Source organism: Ambystoma mexicanum, chromosome 1p (genome assembly GCF_040938575.1).
Source record: "Ambystoma mexicanum isolate Mex_15411 chromosome 1p, UKY_AmexF1_1, whole genome shotgun sequence".
Lineage (NCBI taxonomy): Eukaryota > Metazoa > Chordata > Amphibia > Caudata > Ambystomatidae > Ambystoma > Ambystoma mexicanum.
The window spans coordinates 794,929,064-794,950,441 of record NC_090921.1 but is presented as its reverse complement, the minus strand read 5'-3'; the positions used below and the strand labels follow the sequence as shown (position 1 = coordinate 794,950,441).

Sequence of the window (21,378 nt, the reverse complement as noted above, 5' to 3'; positions counted from 1 at the left end):
AACAGAATGATCTGTAAATTCATGTCTCCATTCATTCTGAAATTGTTATGGGAACACAAAGATGATTTAGCATCCATTGGGTTAGTAACCACCATTTTTGCATCGGTTGAAGAAGCCACAACCTTTGTGGAAATGATGCCTCCTATAGCTGAAAGCATTTTGCCTTGTTCTATTGCTGGCAACTTATCCAATCTTGATGCCAAGACCATGAAACAATTTATGGCTTTTGTATCAGCGATAAAGGAGTCGTCATGGAAGGATCCTAAAATTGTTCAAGTGTCAAATCTTTCAAGTGGGATGAGTGAATCTTAGCCTGGCAAAGTCACTCATCTTTTCATGGAATCCATGTGGTCTAAGTAATTTAAAAAAAAATGTTATTCTCTTAATTACCATCAAAGACCAGATATTATGCTTTTGCAGGAGACCATGTGCCAAACTAACTTTGTAATAGAGGGCTATCTTGCCTTCGTTCAGGTTGCAAGGCGGGGCCTTTGCGGCAGACCGTCAGGTGGTCTTGCGATTTTGATTAATTCAGCCTATAGATGCTCTACATAATTGATTAGCTGTTCTGCTTCTATTTTAGCTTGTGCATTGATTGATGATGAGGACCCTTCCATAACTCTTATATTGCTTTGCATCTACTGAAACAAATTAAGTATGTCAATTGATGTCATTTTAGATGAATTGAATGCTGTGCTAGAAAAAGGTTTTATGCTGTTTCCAACAGCCAGGATAATTGCAGGGGGTGACTTGAATTGCTATTGTTATGATGAAAGATCTCAATCCCAGTGTTATGTGGAACAATCATTCGATGGTCTCTAAGAGATATGGGCAAATGTGGAACTCTTCTTTTCTGGAGTGGGATATGCAAACTCTGCTATTCCAACTTGAACCTTTCAATTACACCTGGGCAAGAGCTGATTGCAAGTCTCTAATTGATTATTTTTTTGTTTCTTCAAGGCTTTATTCATGTGTTGATTCCGTGATGATTATAGATCCAGCAATAGGAGACCACATGATACTGTCTCTGTCCTTGAATATTCCTATGACTCGTTATAATGACGACATGCTACTTGCTCTAACAGAACCTGATCGCCATGCTTTATCTGTGAAATGGAATCACAAAGTATGCCTTGCTTTCACCAACTGTCTCGAGTGTGATTATGACATCATTCATCATTCTTATTTAGGAGGTATTCCCCTCCTACAAATAGACAATATAAACACAAACAGAATTAAAATCCATCTTTTAAAATTAAATGAATCCCTAAAAAAGAAGACTCAAGTTCTATCCCACCATACTCACAAATTTAACCTCCAAGTGGCGCACTTGAAAGCTCAAAACAACTCAGAGATTAGAATACTTAGAAAAGGTAACACCTCCCTATCAACTTGCTTAGACCTTATTAGAACTGTTAGACAACGCTAAAGAAACAAGCTAAAATGGTTCAAGGGTCACCTGCATTATGAAGACAATCAAAAAGTCTTCTACCACCTGCTAAAACATGACTCCAGGCAAATTTGGAATACCTTGCGTACTATCTCTTGTGACTCTGCTACTACAATCGACTCAGTGATTTCTGCTGAAACTTGGGTCGCCTACATCAGACCCAAATTTCAACTACCTGAACGGTATAATACGTTAAAAGGTGGCGAGCCCAAGCTTCCTCTTAAAACATTACCTTTGTGGTCGACTGGCGACATTATTGAGGCTATAGGGAAACTTAAACCCCCCAGTGCCCCTGGTCCGGATGGTATACCACCCTGCGTATACAAAGCTAACCCTACCTTCTGGGCTCGTATTCTTAAAATCAAACTGGATTCTATTTTGTTTTCTGGTATTATTCCCCCGTCTTGGACTTCTGCCCTTGTCATTCCTATTTACAAAAAAGGTCCTCCTAATTTGCCTGCAAACTATCGTCCAATAGCGTTAACTGACGCCTCCTCAAAAGTTTTTTCCTTACTTTTGTTACAAGAATTACAAACGTACATTAATGACTGTAACCTTTTGTCACCCTATCAAGTAGGTTTTAGGAAACATATAGGTTGTCCTCTTAATGCCACCATTATTTGTCACCTTCAGGCCTTTACTTCCTCCTCCAAACAAGGCCCTGTTTACATGGCTAGTTTGGACCTCACCGCAGCTTTTGATTGCGTTGTCCGTGAGATATTGTGGAAGAAAATGCTGGCAATGGGGATTCTGCATCATCTGGTTGCATTGATTGCTTCGTTGCATAAAAATACATCCTATCGCATCCGGCTGAATAAAGAAGGAGCTCTTTCTGACCCCATTTCAACGGAAATGGGGGTGAAACAGGGTTGCATCATGGCAGCGGTGCTATTCAACTTATATCTTTTGGGTCTGGACGAGACATGGGTGACTGGAGAGTGCTTTCCAGCCAAGCTTGGTAATATCAAGCTGGATTGGATGGGTTTTGCGGACGACCTGCTATTCTTTGATCGAACCCCTTTTGGGCTTCAAAGGAAATTAGATCTATTTGCAAATTTTGCCCTCAACCATAATCTTTCTCCCAATCCTATGAAATCCTCCATACTTATTTTTTCGGGTGGAAAACTGAAACCGCATCGCTTTTCCTGGTACCTAAATGTTATGAAAATAGAATACGCTGCTACGATTCGGTATTTAGGTTACCCTCTTACTGACTCATACTCTGTAACAATGTGGAAACAATTTCTTAACCAAAAAGTGAAAACTCTTGCTTCACAAATGAAAATTATTTTCCATCGATACTGCATGTTTTCCTTACTTCCTCTTATTCAATTCTATCTTCAGAAAGTTGAAACCATTATTCTTTATTCCTTAGATATTTGTAGCTATGATATTGATGATTTCCTGAATATATTGCAGGGAAAGCTGTGGAAAAATGTACTGGGCATGGCTTTATCTATTCCAAATGTAATCATATGCCACAAACTGAATATATTACCTTTGTCAGCTAAACACAACTGGAGATGCATCACAAAGTACTCTAAAATGCTAAACCCGCCTCAGAACACTTTATACTTCGAATTGAATAAAATCTTGGGTGACTTACATATTAAATCTTTACATCTTCAAACTATAAAAATTACTAACATTCTCTCAAAAATTCACGAGACTCCTGATTCTATTAGTATGTGGCTACCGAGTCAAAAAAAGAAATACCAAAGATTTTTCTGGAGCATTATGATGGATAATATGGGTACCTATCCATCATTTGATGAATACAACCTCTTTCGGGGCAAATGGGATTGTAGACTAAAATACTTAATACAGTTTCCTTCTGCGTTCGCAAGGAAAATCTATATGCGTTTCAGATTAAATCAATTTCTCACACGTCAACGTACAAAAAATTGGGCCGATGGTTTGAAGAGTCTTGATGCGACATTCTGCCGTTTCTGTGAAAATGTTGATATACCCGAAACGCTAAAACATCTGGTGACTTATTGTTCTTATTTTGAGGTATGGCGTATCCAAATATTTGAGAGTTCCTTTTCTTGTTCAATTATCTCAAGGGAATCTCTCTGGAGACGCTGCATGGAAGGCTATAGCCAAAGCCTGACTCTTAAATTGATCAACTTACTTGTAATTATTGAAGCTAAAATGGTAGAAGTATTGCAACTGACTGAATAACCTTCGGGAAATGGTTTAGAAACTATTTCGGCTAATGACTTGTTTCTTTTACTTTATTAGCTATTATTATTCTGTATAATCTGTTTCTTTTGGCCATCGTATTGTTCTGAAAATGAGCTTAGATAGCTGTGCTTTTGATCATTTATATTGTGTTTCCTCTATTTTTTTTTATCATTATGTGCATTGAATATTCTTAGAGAGTCCAGAAACTGTTTGGTCTAACTGCAAGGCGTTGCATTAAGTACTGATGAAACACTGTCATGTGCAATCTGTATAAGTGAATGTGTTTGTTCCACTATTTTATGTCATTTTTTTATTCCTTGTTTACTTTTTAAACAATTTTTTAATGTATATTTTGTATCGTAAAGAATTAACTGTAAAGGTTTTTTTCTTAAATAAACCAAACCCAAAAAAAAAAAAAAAATGATTGCCTTGACCACATACCTAAGAAAAATTATGGATTTATAAAGTTGGTGAAAAAGGCATTTGCTATGATTGACTGGAAACCAGACTTCAGGCGATGTGCAAATTATATGAAACTAAAAGGTGCATATTTTAGGCGCATAGAAAAGTGGGATTGGGTCTGCAACTACGCCCACCTATAAAAACCTCATGTATATTGGCAAGTTGCGCATATTACACATAAGTATATGAAACCTCAGCGCTATCTTTTATTCTGCCCTGACCCTGAAGTGCTATTAATGCTCACCAATGAAAGTTAGCCCAACTTACAGGGGTACCCCTTAAGTATACGGGGACCCCTAATCACGCTCACACTAGATTAAAGTGACCCCTCTAGGGAATTAAGGCCAAGAGTCTTTATCTTGCAAGGATAACAAATTTAATCTATACAGAAATGATGATGGGGGGGGCACAAAGAACTCTGCCCCCCGACTGGCATTCTGTCCCTCTCCCGTGGCCAGCTCATGCAGACTGGTGCCAAGGAGGAGCCTTATATACTGTAACTTGGTTACTGGATACTGGCATGGCTCAAACAAAACTGTCCTTCTTCCCTTAGAAGGGATGCTGCAGTCTTCCTTCTTGCATGGCCGGGTTTCCATTTAGGACAAACTAACATAATGTTGCCTATGCAAGAATATATTGTAGCTCCTGTTTATCATCATTTTGCTATATTATAAACATTTATATATAAACACACCTTCCCACCATACTCTCCACACTTCACTCAATATGCTCATATTTTATCTGGTCCAGAAATTCCCCTTATAATCTTGTTTTTTTATAGTACTCTGTATGTCGTGCATTGAGTCTTTAGCCTGCATGGGCTTTTCATTGACAGGAAACAGCTGAGTGACCTCGTGCTCTCTGCAAGCCTTAGCCAACAGTAGGCAATGCTTGTAGTCTACTTTTAACACAGGCTGCATTCCTTTTGGCATAGTACATTCTGCTCTTTACCGTGCAATGAGAAAAACTAAATACAATTCAACATTTTTACAAATTCATTCAGCTAACAGTTATTTATACCTTCTATTTAAATACTATTTTCATTTAGTGCCTGGCCACGCCTGTGTGTATATTTGCATGAAAAAAGCTTTCTCAGTGCTCTAGTGCTTTGAGAAGGCCTGCCTAGTTGTAAAGCACTTGGGGGTCGGGGGGGTGGGGTACAGGATGGCGCTATCTCCTCCCAAACACCAACCAGTTGCTGTCTTTGCTATTGGGGGGGTCTCACCGAATGCTCGAGACTTGGACATTTATAAGACCAAGTTGGGTGACCTAAGAATATGAGATTATAAAATCACCTGAATTCTGGTCATACTGTCTAAATACAGAAAGTTCACATCTGTGTCTGGGTCTGTTCACATCGCTTTGCATGGAGTTTAGCACCGATTAGAAATGCTCCTTGATGACCCTAAAAGTTGAGTCACTTAACAGCGTAATAAGGATAGAAAAATGAACTTGTTAGCATCACACCATATAGGAATGTAGAGGATCCAGCTACTATCTGAGTGAATGAAACCTTTTTAATGATTGAAGTGGAAAGTGTAAATGAAATCTGCTTATTGGTTTTATAAGCAGATTTAAATATTTTCAGATAAGTACATGTATGAATTAAGACGTTGTATGAATTAGGCTGTCTATTTATGAATGTATGATACATGTTTTAAGTTTGGTATGAATATAATGTCTATTTTGTCAAAGTTATATATTGAACTAAATAAAAATAAAATAAATACATTTATAAAGACATGTGACACTAGAAATCATTAAGGAAAGAGACTATCTTCCATGCCGCTAACAAAAAGTTTAAAGTGTGAAGCGTATATAGTGAGATAAGAGTAGGGCCAAGGGGAGAAGGCAATGAATATAGATGTTTGTATTATTGCAATGAATACGACATGTCTTGCTTGGTGAAAACAATCAGCGTGCACACACCTGGGCTGAGAATCCACAGAAGAAGCCAAACCAAAAGTGGACCATTGTGAAGGCAAAGTTTTTGTAGAAGAAATAGCAGAGGAACTTGCACATTCTCAGGTAGGACCATCGGCCATGCACCAGTAGCAGCCTCTGCAGGAACTTGAACTGGGAGAAGGAGTAATCGGAGGCCAGCACAGCCTGAATTCCTTCCTGGCCGCTGATTCCAACCCCAATATGTGCCGCTGTGAAAGAAAAAGAACCAGTAAGAATTATACCTATGGTTGTGGGAGCTCATACAAAGTGGGGATTAGTCAAAGCTCTCAAATGTAGCGCAATAATGATTTCATAGTAGGCCCGTGTTGCATAACATTACTGTAGGGTTGCAGATTGCTGTAGCAGCCATATACAATATTTAGTAGGGAACAAACTGATCACCTCTCTTCCATTCCCCTGGACACATTTTTTGAGTGTCATGAGAAAGAAGATAAATACATTTGAACAAGCCAGCAATGAAAGAGATCCCGCCACTTAAAAGCTGCTAATAGGACAAACAGATTTTCAGCGATGACAGCCCCTTAGCACAGTTATCACACTCACACACTTTCTTCGCATGAGAAGTTATACAATAGGGCATGGTAGTAGTTTTGTATGTGAGTCCTAGAAGTCGATCACCTTGCCTTGTAGGAGTTCCATTTTAAACCGAGCCATCTAAAGGATGTAGCTCTTTCCAAGAACATGAAATACTTAAAAAACAGTCTTGATGAGGGCACAGGAGATGGGCTTATTTTGTTTTGGCAAGGTGCGTGGGGGGAGGGTTGTAGGAATTCCCTTCAATGAATCGAGCAATACTACAAACGGACAGCAATGTGCTAGTGCAACCTGAATGGTTTAGTGAATCAAGCTGCCTTTATGGGTCAGCAGGGTCTTACTTTTAATCATGCTAACATCATTGGCACCATCCCCAATTGCCAAAGTCACAGCCTTCTTGTACTTCTTCACAAGCTCCACCACCTGAGCTTTCTGCAGAGGGGTCACCCGACAGCATATCACTGCTTTGCAGGCACAGGCAGTCTCCAGGAACTCTTGCTCCATATCTGCCTCCAGAGCATGAGCCTGACAACAAGAAGCAGCATTAGTCAGTTTATAAACAGATGTAAAAAGGAGTTCAACTAGAGAGACCAAAATCAAACACTAAGCAAAACAATACATAAAACAAGATGTGCCTCTGTTAAAGAGAATTTTCTTTGGGCTTGTTTCTAGAACCCAAAGATATTAACCTACTTGGTTTACCAGGGGGGAAGTGCAGAGTGGCGGTGACAGCAGGGTAAGGGATTGCTAGGATTTACCCTCCCTCCCCAAGTGCAGTATGACAGAGCAGTCTAGGCAACTCTTCACAAGGTGAAAGATGGGTTTTAGGTACAGTAAACACTTAATAAAAACACAATGCGGTAGATCCATACAATATAACTGTCAACAAGCCACATGTTGCAGACCCCAGACATACGGTGAAAGCAGTGTTCAAATAAATCCACAAAGTTCAACTGTAAGACTCACATGTCCCTATAATCACAATAACCCACAACGCAATGTTAGTTTATGGGCCAACACATGTGAACAGTCCAATGCAAGTGAACAGAGTTAAAAATAAGGTCTACACGGTTTATAGTGATATTACTGAAAATATTTTACCGACAAACAACATTTTCGAGAAAAAAAAATATGTTGAATGTAAAGGTGTCGACATTAGATAAATATAATGGAGATGGCCATTTTATCGAAACAAAATTTTCGAAATAAAATTTGTTAACCCAATGCCTAAATGTAAGGGTCCCCCTCCCATTCCACCTACTACCCAAGCAACCCTCACACCCTCCACAACGAATATACAAATTATATGCATTATGAGTGCCCTAAAGCAAATAAAATAACGATATACTAAGGGTTAAAGGAGGAAGTAAAAGGCAAGAGTAAAGCACCTTAAGTGAACAGTGACAAACAGATGACAGTTGAAATCAAACAGGCATTGTGTGACAGAAACGGAGGTCAGCGACAACAAAGGAAAATACAGTGTAACTGCGTGACATAAATACAGGTATTATTTAATAAAAATATAAAAATGGGCGGTAGTGTATAATAAGTGTAATCTGTATTTCGTACACGGGGAAAAAAAATAAAACATGGTTTTCGTTATTGTAGATACAAAATGAGCGACGCCATCAAGTATGTGAAGTCGCAGAAAGGAGGAGAACAATTAATACTTGAGGGTTACATGTATAGCAAAGAATTAGTAAGAAAAGATAAAATATATTGGAAGTGTACGGAATACCACAAGACGAAGTGTGCAGGGAGAGCAATTACTGAAAGAGCGATGATAAAAAGAAAAGGTCAACATAACCATTTACCAGACAGAACGGCTATACTAGTAAAAAGAACAGTGAATGAAATTAAAGAAAAAGCTGTGGAGAACCCAAGTGAGGCCAGCGGGTCTGTAATAGCTCGCACATGTACCAAAATACGTTACATGTGGCGGCGCAAATGCCAGCTGGGAAACATATACAATGTTCCTTGAACCGTAAAAAATAACAAAAGGAAAATCTGCCTACAGCACCGAGGGGATACGAGGAAATATACATTCCAGAAATGTTTAGAAAGACAGACAAAGGTGAAGATTTTCACTACGTGACACTAGAAACAAAAGATGAAAAGATAATAATTTTTACAACAAACAGTAACTTGCGACACCTTGGAAATTGTGATATTTGGCAAAGCGACGCCACATTTAAAGCTTGACCCCAACCATTTCAACAGTTTTACAGTGTACATGGATCAGTTAACCAAAGTCTTATTCCACTATTGTTCGTATTAATGCCTAAGACGACAGAAGAATTATACAGATTGATATTTGAAAAAATTAAAGAAGCCATTCCAGAAAAAAGCCTAACACAATAGTAATGGACTACGAACTAGCCCAAATAAGAGCATGCAGAGGAGTATACAAAGAGATATGGATACAAGGTTGTTCTTTTCACTTTACACAGGCCGTATGGAGAAAAATACAAAAACTGGGCCTGCACACAAAATACATAGAGGATAGCGATTTCCAGCACAATGTTAAGATATTATTTGCTTTAGCATTTGTGAAAGAGGAAAAAGTGATTAAGTTTTACGAGAATTTAATTGACACTGAATACTACAAGAAAAAAGAAGAACATATAGCAGATTTGCTAGACTACATGGAAGGCACATGGTTGGAGCAATTAACAAGGAAAGGCACAAGAAGGAGACCAAAATATACAATATCATTATGGAACTGTTACGTTGGAGTAATTGAGGGTAGAGCGAAAACGAAAAACATGCTGGAAGGGTGGGACAACAGAATAAATAAGAGATTCAATATCAACAACCCAACACTATGGCATTTCTTACGGGACTTAATTATAGAACAATCGGTACAAGAGTTTAAGTTATCTCAAACCATTTCACTGGAAAATGCACAAGTAAAAACGAAAAAATATAGAGACTATGAACAACGAATTCAAAGTATAGTGAACAATTTTGAAACAAGGTGCATATGACTATTTAGAAGCAATAGAGTATAATCTGAAGTGTTAAGACGTAAGGGTACTCACCAAAATAAACGATCTTTCAGAAGAAATCCCATTTCGAAAATCCACGTTGTCCCATGATATGAAAATGAGTGGTTGAAGGCCAAAAAAGCAATCCAAATCCTTAGTAGCGAATAAAAGTCTAAAATCCATTCCAAATAAAGTATCCAAAAACCATTAGGTTAATCCATGAAGCAGCCAAAGTAACCGAGAATCCATAAAAAACGATGCCAAAGTGAGTATCCAAAATCAATAAAATTAATCCAGGACGCGTCCAAAGTAAGCAAAAATGCATAAAAACCATTCCACAAAGACAATCCATAATCCATGAAATTGATCCGGGAGGCATTCCAAAAAAACGAGAAAAAACATTCCAACAAAAATAAGTTTAATCCAGGGTCCAAAAAGAAAGAAACCAAGCGAAAAAAAACAGTTGATGTTTCCATATGTTCCCGGAATCCGAAAATACAACCCAAAAACACGTGCAATACAAAAAAAACGGTCCGATAAAAATAAATCCTGAGAAATGGGAAGAGCAGCAGCAAAGACGCCCAACGGTAGCGAACACACTCGCACACGTGACGCATGCGTAAGGGTTACGCAAAGACCTACGTTTATAAAAATAATATGAAGTTAAATTACAAATGTTATACAGTTGCGCCATCTAGCGGTAAAAATATTTAACAGTTCTATTCAATGCATTTTACTGTTCAATACATTATTTTTCTAAAGAAGAATGCCTGTGTATTGTATTTCGAAATTAAATATGACTATAAAAAAAAAAATTATTTTCGAAATAATATTTTCGAAATTTTGACTTTTGAAAATATTGCATTCGAAAAAATAACTGCATACCGGTCTACACATGGGTCCCCACAAAATGGAGGTGCCCAAAGAAGAGATCTTGACACTAAAGATGACTACACCATGTCGATGTAAAGATTACTGTTAAAGTAGATTTGTGCAACCTTCTGTTGAGGGATCTATAACCACTAACCTTAATGGAGGGCTAACACACAATATCCATCAGAAACAACATTACCAAAACTCAGTAACTTGTTTTTCTAATGGATGGTGTCCTCCTACAGATTCTCATCTTAGATGGACTCCCACAGCAGTACTCTCAGGGTGCTACTAGTGTTACTCTGGGTGAGGCATCAATCGCTGTGGCAGTGCATGCGAATGACCGGACCTGGTGCGATCGTGACCCTTGCAGACGGTTGGCTTGGAGAGCTCAGGCCCGTCGTATGAAACGATACGTGGTCTGGTCATCTTTTTTGTCATTGTTGAACAAGCTGTACGACTTCTGTTTTGTCTTGTTTGCCTGCTCAGTGTTATTCTTGAGGGACGAGGACAGCCTCCTTATTTCCCCATATCATTTCGCTTTTCTGTGACCATGGGACATCGTGCCAAGCTTAGTTTGTTAACGGCTGTACAAAAAACTGCTTGTGAGGCTATTGTTAGCAGATGCATTATTTTTAAATACTCCGAGCCAAGGCTCAGCCCTGTGGAAGCAACATCTGTACCTATTGCTAAACTAGATGAACTTGGGGTCAATATATGAACTGATTCTGCCGAATGTGGCTTTTTGCCCACTGCTTCATTAATGCCATCTGCTAATGGCTTTGCAGACCCTATTGAGATTTCCTCCAAGGTCTTTTCTGAAGATCTTGTTGATACGATTGTTGACATCTGTACAAATGTCGTTGGCCAGAGGACACCACACCAAGAGTCTTTGGATATATCAAAGCGTCTAACTGCTCCTGCCACTGTGACTTCTCACATGACTACTGTAATGACTGAGGTTGGAAGTTGGCTGTTTACTTCAAATACTGCTGCGGACATGTGATGCACGGTAATGCATACATTTGATGACTACATCCTTAACTTCTAGAATACCAGTGATTGGGAGTTGCTAAGTTACTGCGGCTACTGTTGCAAATTTTGGCGCTACAATGGACATTAGTACATCTGTTCCTACCCTTCAGATATACTAATAATGCTCTGCAGATTTGCTGCTCTCTTATTAATACATGGTTGCTTTTGAAGCATGTTTTGCAAATTGCAGATTATATTCTAGAGAATAAGGTTGACATTTTATTTAGAGACTCGGTTGCATGCTGCTGCAGGTCTAGTTTTAGCCTTAGCAACTCCAGCTGGCTATTGAATTATCACAAAGGATAGGCTTGAGGGAAGAGGAGGGGGACGGACGATCCTAGCTATTTTTCGGACTCTTTAAACATTCATGAGAGTGCAATAGATCGATGGAGGTGAATTAGTACACCTAAAGATGTCATCTGACACCTGCAGCACCTATAATCTTCTAATATTATATTGCCCACCCAACCCAATGCTGTCCTTTGAGTCCCAGATTACAACAACTGTCTTAAATTTGTTGAAACCCACTTCTAGAGCTTTACTGGTTGGTGATTTCAATTATTGGCTTGGCGATTCTTCTAATACATCAGCTGCAGCGCTGGTCTTGACACTTGTGAGTTTACGTTGGCTCCCCTTGTTTCTACTCAGAGGGAGCGTAATACATTAGACTGGATAGGAACACATAATTGTTCATATTTCCACACCAATCATTACACCTTGGTCTGATCATTCATTTGTAATTTTTTCACTGTTTGTGAAGAATACCAAGACCAGAAATTTTCACAATCTTAGTAAGACCACTACACCACTTATTTCTACTCCAACTCTTGAGTTAGCCAAGTTGTCTACACATCAACAGCATGCTGATTATTATCATCTCTTACTTCAGTCTGCAGTTAATACTCTTGCACCTGGAAGGTCCCATATGGTTACCACCTCAGCGCCCAAGAATCAGTGGTGTACCTGTGATGCTGGAAATGCATCAGAGGGACAGGGCCTCTGAATCCTTGTCCTTTACTGCTTTTTATTGTGTGTTCTGTCATGTTTTCTGCCCAGGAGTCCATGTGGGACTCCTGGCAGTGCAGCTCTCTCTTTTGGTTTGGTGAACAGACCCATGGGATACCCTTATGGCACCCATGGGTAGGGGTACAACCCTGTACCCCTAGTGTATGTTTTTGGGCACCTGTGGGTGGCCCACAGAGCAGGGTATGGGCTGGTGGCAGCTCCATGCTGAATTTGACAGGTGCTCTGGGTGTCCTCCATTTTGGGATACCCAGGCCCTGCCATTGGGATCAGTTGATTCCTGATAGGAAACAAGATGGCCCCTGTGGCCTCTTGCTTTCTATTGCCTGTTACCTTGTTTCCCAAAGTCCTGGGAAGCCCTGACTCTGTCCCTTCCCCCTGACTGGCTGTTGGGTGGAAGTTCCATATATGGTGTTGTTGTGAAGGCCCAGCTAGACTGACTGGAGCCTTCCCAGTGACTGTATGTTGTGGGTACCTCCTGTGGGTGGGACCTGGGTGAATGGAGTGTGTGACCAATATACACTCCTTGATGTGATTGTCTGGTTTCTGGCATGAGAGACAAAGACTGAGACAGCCCTGCCCGAAACTGGCCTGAATGCAGTGTGTAGTATTGAATGGCTGGGTACTTGTCCCAATCCACATTCCTTGTTGTGAGTGTCTGAAAGGGAGGAATGTGGCCTGAATGCACTGTGTGCCTGATTGGCTGACTGACTGCATGAATGCCCTTCTGTATGATTGGCTGCTGAGTGTGTGCCAGCAGTGTGGATGAGAGACAGAATAGTATACCTGGGGACCTCTCACCAACGGTAATTGGTTCAGAAGCGTTCAGGAACGTTCAGAAGCATTCTGGAGTTGAGTCTCCACTCTAAGAGTAACTGGAACTGCTGATCCTCGACGTCCAGCTGGAAGAAGAAGACTTGCTGTGGCATTTGCTTCGACCGATCCGAAGGCTGCCGAAATCGTCGAAGACTGACCCGAGAGAGGACCTGGTAAGGCGCCCTCTTCCCGTGCTCCGAGGGACGATCGAGCACCGCTCCATCTTCGCCGAAGCGCCCTGGAAGACAGACCCTCGAAAGGCTGCCGACCCGAGACGGGACCGCCGAGGAGATCGAAGTGAAGCACCCGGACATCGCCGCCGTCAAAGTCCATTGCCGTCGACCAGGGTTCGCAGGTTTGTGTAACCGCTGGAGGCCCGTCGAAGTTGTGTTGCCCAGCCGTGGGGACCACTTGACGCCGTGCCGCCGACGACCGGAGCCGCCCGCTCCTTTGCCTAAGAACATTCGAATCGAAGGACTCCCTCGTCCGCACCGTCGACCGCTTTATCCTGCCGGAGAAAGTCGAGGACGACCAACGCGCCGAGGAGAAACCTGCCGGTGGGTTTCCCGCCACTCGAAGACCACAAAGACTCGAACGACTCGACGCCCTTGCTGGGCGTCCGTCTCCACAATCTTTGCGGTCCAGAACTATTGTCACCGAGGTGCCCCGCACGCCTCTGCCTTGCAGGACGCCGACACTCCGACGCCGACGAGCACCGCTCGGACGAAGCTGCCGCCTCATCGACGCCGTTCTACCCCGTTTGTCGACGGACGTTCGACGCCCCGTGTCTCCCGCTTGAAAGGGAAGGCATTCAAGAAGGGCCGTCGATTCCTCAACGCTTCTCGACACCTCTCGACGATCCGTGACTCCCGCTTGAAAGGGGGTCGCTCAAGAAGGATCTGTCGATGCCTCTTCGAAGAACTCGACTCCACCAGGTACATTGGGGGGGTAAAAACATTATAGGAGGGAATAAGACTTGCAGAACAATATATGGACTGGGCTTGTGCTATAACTTTATTTTACAGGTTGCCCAGGTGGGGGGGATCTCCACACAGAACTGTGTCTAGTGGGAGGGGCCAGTATTCTGCCTATTGCTCAACCATCTTATTTTCTCTCCTCTCTCTATTACTGGTTTCACTCTATTGATCTGTGTGACACTGTTACAGTATTGTTGATGCACTTTAATAAGATCTAATACAAAGGGTGGTACCACTTTAGAATTGTATATATTTGCCATTGTTGATTTTCCTAAGTACAAAGTGAGTTATTATGATAAGTGTACATAACCTTGAATATTGATTATATAAAGACTGTGTTCTAACCAATACAGTGTGTGGACATTCCTTTGTGGGGGCTTGGGGACTACACTGTACTTAAGAACCAGCCTGCATCACCTCCTGAGAAGCTAGGCCTTGATTGCTCGTCCATTGCTACCGTAATAGAGAATCTTGGCTGGAGTCTTCTGTGCCTCTCTTCTACCATATAGAGAGCAGAAGTACAGACACCCCCTACCGGTCCTTTACAGTACCAAACATCTTAATAAACTTAAGAAAGCAAGCAGAAAAGACCACCGGCTCTGGCAAAGATTACCTTCCACGAGTAAAAAGGAATTCTACCCGTCAATGGCCGGGGCATACAAAGAAGCTATCATTTTACCAACAAAGAAACACGTCTGAGTCTAGGATTCAGGAAGCTCGTAATGATTCGGCTGAATTATTTGAAATCCTGAGACCACCTGAGAACCAGACATTAAGCCTGTGGTAACAATACAAAAGGACACTGATTGGTCCAATGGTATTCAAGACAACCTTATGGGTATAATTCTTACGTTACAATCTGGCATTGAGGCAAAGGTCACTCTGTCTTGTCCCCCAGCTTTTCCCTTGCTTTGCAATGTCTCTAGTGGGTATTTTACATTCTACCCAATGACAGAGGAGGAAGTGGCTGAGATGTGTAGGGGAGGATTGGTCCAAAAGACCCCCCTCCCCTGCATCTTCTCCCCCGGTGAGGCCCATGGCTCGTCAGGGGTCCCCACCCTACCACCAGGGCCCAGGTGGTGGATGGGTCACCTGCCAAAGACATTGACCAAACCTGCTGAATTTAGCTAGGCCTCGGAAACCATCTTGTCTAATAAAGATGGTTTGAGCCCTGTGCACCGCAGCACGGCCCCCACCTTTGGAGAGTTTCAATTATCCCTGTGGCCACAGCTCTCTGGCAGATCCGCTGAGAGCCCGTTACCACGAAAAAGACGGACATGAGCTAGTGTTAGATACCAACACTGTAACATTTCACCTTCCGCAGTGTATCGCTGTTCCCAGCATGACCCGGCCAGCAGGGCCTGGGTGGAAAAAGAACTGTAAAATGGTCCTCTGACAAAAGCCAAGTTCCCAAATACTAATGAGAAAACCACTTGCGATGAAAGCGTTCTCCCCACAACCTCTCTGACAAAAAAACCTGTAAAATGTATAAACATGGCAGAATGTGTGCTCATATGACATTAGGAATGAAGCACCCGCATCCCCGCAGTTATGCGCAAATAGTAAAAGCGTCCCGGGGGTTTTCATGTTATGTGTTTCGTTGAAAAGATTGCACCCCACGGTCCCGCGCCATAACCGAACTAATGCTGCTAGAGTGCAAAGAAAGACAAATGCACCCTATGTGTGTGTGTCCAAGCCCACTATGTGCCGCTGCCGTCAGTCTCATTGGCGGGTTGTTTCTGCGTTCTCCACCAACCTTACTACTACCTCACTTACCGCGCATGTATAAGCATATAACAAAATGTTGTAGTTGTTAAAAACAGTGTACAAGTGATGTGCTCGAATTGGCCATATGGATGGCCCTAGCAATGTTAAAACGTGAGCTTTGGAAAGACTCAATGAGTATTGTATATTATTTGAATGTTTATGCTTCTTCCACCTAAAGTCGGCAACACACGAGGAAAATACCTTTGTGAGCACATGCAAGGCCATTCCCCCTTCCTCTTAGTGAAGCCTGGCAGACGAAAAAGCAGAGGCCTGTTCCGCGCTGCTCCACCTCCCCCAACTCGGCTGGAGCCACTTCAAAGATTTGTAGTTCCCCCCGCAGAACCCAAGGCCACGGCCTGCCACCAGAATTTTTTACAACCCAGCAGTAAACCCCGGCCTGAAAACACAGATCCAGAGGCGCCCTTCGTTAGGCTCCATGACCCACTGGCTCACCTTAGGTTAATGGCCCCTTGTAAAATTAGGACACCTAATATTATGGCAACATTACAGGAACACATCCATAATGGCTCCTAACAAGACATGATGACATGGACCGCAAGTCCCATGCCCCAAGACCCAACCCCACGACCTACGATACCCGGTCAACAGGACGATGGTAACCATGTATTGATGAATCGCCAACAGACCCCACTCTAGGTGCATTCCTCCTGTGTTGCATTAACCTGTAGAATAACCTATTGGAAGAGTTACCAGAGAAGATAATATTGCAATGGTTGAATGACTGCGGTGTGCGTGGCCCTAGGGCAGAAAGTCCGGAAAGACATTCATCTCTGACACTGGCCACAGTTGGCACAACAACACTGCCCGGATGAACCCAGCGGACCTGCCAGGCCCAGCCCAACCCACGAGGGTAACCAGTGACGTCCTCCAGCCACGGCAAACCACATTGCAGCAGCACCTATAGCTAGTCGTCGCCACCCAATCCCCACGAACTTGTGCCCCCTATAGTGTGTAGGTTCTTATGACGTTTTTTGTAAATATATACGCCTGTCTTTGCTATTGTCAGACAGAGCGCTCTCGGAGTTTGCAGAGTCCTTTGCATGCCCTGTTTTGATTGATAAACTCCCATTTACGCTCACCCGCACTTTGTCTTGGCCTTATTCCCATCCTGGGAGAGTTCATTATTGTCTCTCATTGTGGGGAGGATCGTGCTAGCTGGGGACGCTCGCCTTCAGTGGTGACCCCGAAAGCGTGATATTAACTTCTCTCCTAATATATATATATATCGCTACCGTCCCCGTTGGCACGAAAATCTCTGGTCGAAAAGGGATACGCACGGTGCGCCGGCTCCGGGAGGCTACCCGCCAACGGCGACCGGTATGCTCAGAAGTGCGCACTCAACATAGAGAGGGTACGGGATCCCGGTTGAAAAATCCCCTTTGAGTACCGCTCGCTGGGGCTGACTGTTGAGCGTACAGCAACACTGCCTGGACGGACCCAGTTTCAGAGACTCTCGGTTCAAGACGGGCACGTGAGTATTAAGTGCGAGCGACCATAAAGGGAGTAGGGGAGGAAATATAGGACAGGGAACGAGGCTGGTTGAAAGGGGGGCACTTTGGGTCTACTAAGGACCATCCTAAACTTTCTTTGCTTTTCCTTTGCATATAGCCATTAGGATTAAGAAGTGAACAGAGATAAAGAGACGGGAACCTAGCTCCGCGAGGGGGTGGAAGGCGGCGCCACATAGTGCTATCTTGACTAGTACTGGGAATATATGAAGAAGTGGAAAATGAGATAAAGGTGTCTGGTAAAGGAAGACACAGACAATACATTAGTGACTGCTATTCTTTTTATTCTTTTCTTTAGGTTTACGGGAAAATAAAGTGGGTTAGTACAAACAAAGATATAATATAAGTAGAAAGACAATTTTACATTAAAATTAGGAAACAAATATATATCAGAGTAAGACGGACAGGGACAGCTGGCAAGGGAAGAAAGGGAGGACAAACTGAGCTGTGAATAGAGTGCTGCCTAGGGGTGTGTAAGCATCGTATGTGTCAGAACATATTTGTTATAATGAGTGTGTAAAAGTGGTCAGAAATGCATAATTATGGTATGGTCATGGTAAATGTGACCAGAAGAAATATCACAAAGAAGAGAGTAAAGTGGTGAAGTGAGTGTTTACTTTTTTGATTTGTTGGGTAACATTGTCAAAATTACTGATGGTTTGCTCTTGTACGTGCCCCCAAAGAGGATAGAATAGAGACTGTGCGCAGCCATTCTCATAGTGTACAGGGGGAGGGAAAATATGCAGGTCCCCACGATTCAGTAAGACATAAATACACGAACTTACCTGGTGATACGTTTATATTTAGATATCGAGATATATAGAGATACATCAGTATCGAGCGAGTACGAAGTATGGGGGCAGAAACACCCTTATCACATATTTGTAAGAACCTACCTGGGTACGCGGAACGGATTAAGAAATATCATGATCAGTGGATCACAGAATTGAAGGGGGAGGGATTACCTCAGATATGGCCCGAAGGGGGATCGTTTGACAAGAGTGTCCTAGATATGGTAGCCACATGCATTTGTTTGAAATACAAGGGGAAGCAGCTACATAATAGGAGAGAAATATTAGACCTATGGAGACTGTTTGAAGAGATACCCCCGCCTAAGACAAGGGAATTAGATCCTGATCTACCATCTACCACTGACAATCCACTAATGATACCAAAGGATGATAAGGTATTGCTGGAAGAGGAGCCACGATAGAGGTAACTAGGTTGTACCCAATACTAAATAGGCCAGTGCCCGCAGAGGGATACAGTGACCCAACTTATGTACCCCCAACGACAACTACTACCACTCAAGGGCAAACAGCACCCCCGCCATATGAGAGTCATAGGGAACGAGAGCAGGTAAGTACACCAAGGGTGGACATAGAGAAATTAACAGGAGATTTAGAATCCAGGCTCTCTATAGCCAAAGATGAGCTCTCGAGGATAAAAAGCATATGTGAGCGAACTGCACTTAATACAGCTAGATCAGAGCCTGCATCTAGAGCGCAGAGTGAGAATAGAACATTTGAAGAAGGGTGGAAAAAAGGGAAGATACTGTTTAGGATACAGGAAGAACCGACACGAATAATTGAACTAGAGGGAAGAGAGGGGTGTACTGATGACGAAGAGAGGCCCACAGGAGGCAGAGAGGAGCTACTATGCGATATAGGGGATGAGTTAGAAGAAAGTGAAAGGCTAAGTATGGCAATGGGAGGGGGAAGCGAAGGGTTGGATGGCGCATGCTCAATGAGAACGATGGATGATGAGTGGACAGGGCGACTAAGGAACAGATTGGGAAAAATGGCATTGTTAGGAAAATCAGGAATGAAGGTGAGTACAGATACAACGACAAAGGGAAAGTTGCAGCTCCCACTAATACACAGGTGAGGAGGGAGGCCGAATTATATACCCTGGGCTCAGATGGATAAGGCCAATTTGTTAAAGTTATTGCCCCCGTTATCAGGAGGGGCAAGCAAGTGGATATATGCCTTTGAGAAACACACAGCCGGGGTACCTCTAGCAATAGGAGACGTGAAAAGTTTGCAAGTATCAGCAGTTGGGGATCAGGCTGACAGAGTATGGGTAAAAGCTGGCTTCCCGGGAGTAACGTTAGACTATCGCCATGATGGTGCCTCTTTCAACACAGTACGTGCCAGGGTGTGGGATGCCTTGCGGGAAACGTTTCCAGATACCCCAGATTTGCAGTCAGTAATGCAATCTACAATGAATGACAGGGAAGATGCTATGGATTACATTTTTCGGGTCCAAGAGATGTGGAGAGCAGAAACGGGCACGCCCTGGTATCAATCAACATCATTATTCTACTTCATAATAAAGAGGGGGCTCCCAAAAGAAGTGCAAAAAGCACTTGACAAAATAGCAGGTATTGAAGCAAAAGGATGGCCTGAAATTCAGAACATAATAGTTCACCACTGCAAACGAATAAAAGAGAGGGAAAAGGAGGTGGCGCAGAGAGGATTGGCAGACTAAGCGAAACTAGTACAAACAAAGCTGGTGAAGGTCTCTGCAGCAGTGGCCGCGCTCCCACACAGCAGGGAGGGAGATGAGGAGGAGGAGGGGCTGGTAGCAATACAAGGGAGGATGGCAACTAATTGGGCAGGAGCAAGGCAGCGGCAGTGGAACGAGCAGGAGCAGAGTGGAGGTCCGCAGTAGCAGGAGTGGGCCCCTCAAGGGGGACGAGGTGGGTACAGGGGCCGAAGAGGAGGTGGACAAGGGTATGGGGGAATGGGAGGAAATGGATGGCAGGGTCCCAGAGGTGCGCAAGGGAGCTGTTGGAACTGCGGGAGGTGGGGACACTATTCCAGGGAGTGCAGAAGTAGACCAAACAACGGATTTCCAGAGGTAGAACATTATGGCCATCCTCATCCGGGGAGCCCATATGGTCTCCCAATGGGACAACAACAAAGGGACCCAGGGCAGGGGTACCCTGAGCAACGGCAGGGACACCAATACAGAACACAGAACCACCCACAGAACAATGACACTATGCACTACACCCCAGGCAACCCTTTTGCGACAACAGCAAATGGAGCCCCAGCACCAGCCCCCTATAGTGGCGTATCAGTGGTTTCAGGGAGTGTGTTCAACCGGGGGGGGGGGGGCAATGAGACACCCTGCATAGGACAGCCCACAGAGAACACTTGCGTGTCCTGTTCTATCTACCAGCTACGATGCAGCAGAGGAACCATTGGTAGGGGCGCAGATAGGAGACAAGCAGTTCATATTCATGGTGGATTCGGGAGCGGAGAAAACATGTATTAGGGAGGGCCGGTTTCCGTTATCTAACCGGAAGTTAGAGACACAGGGGTTCTCTGGGGCTGTAATTGAAGTTCCTTACACAGAAGCTTTGGATGTGACAGTGGGGGGTAAAACTGTAAAAACACCCTTACTGTATTATGAACATTCGCCAATAAACCTGCTAGGGAGGGACCTTCTTAGCAAACTCAACATGACAATATCATTCACGGAAAGAGGTATAGTGTGTTCGACACCAGGAATATGCCCATTACGTGTAATGCTGGTAGTACAGGCTCAAACAACAGCACCAGAAATACGTGGCCTGCCAGTGGACGAAAGAATGTTCATTGAAGGTTTAAAAACACTGGCCCAAGTAGTTCCTGAGCTAAAAAAGCTGGATTGGAGAATACCCGCGGAGTTCCTCTTCCGCCAAATAGTGCACCCAGACATAGCACCAGGATCAGTGGTATCCTTAGACTTGCATGCTGTACAGGTGTCAGCGAAAAGGATCGCTG

At 43.2% G+C, this 21,378-nt stretch overlaps 1 protein-coding gene across 3 annotated transcripts in view; it reads right to left on the bottom strand.

Moving 5' to 3' along the window:
• Positions 1–21,378, bottom strand: part of ATP8B2 (ATPase phospholipid transporting 8B2) — a 2,597,648-nt gene that overhangs the window by 199,977 nt on the left and 2,376,293 nt on the right. For all 3 annotated transcript variants that reach the window (XM_069651926.1, XM_069651943.1, XM_069651936.1), the window contains 2 exons: positions 6,940–7,123; positions 6,029–6,252 (listed from right to left, as the gene is read on the bottom strand). In XM_069651926.1, the coding sequence (XP_069508027.1) occupies positions 6,029–6,252; positions 6,940–7,123 (408 nt within the window). The remainder of the gene's footprint in view (positions 1–6,028; positions 6,253–6,939; positions 7,124–21,378) is intronic.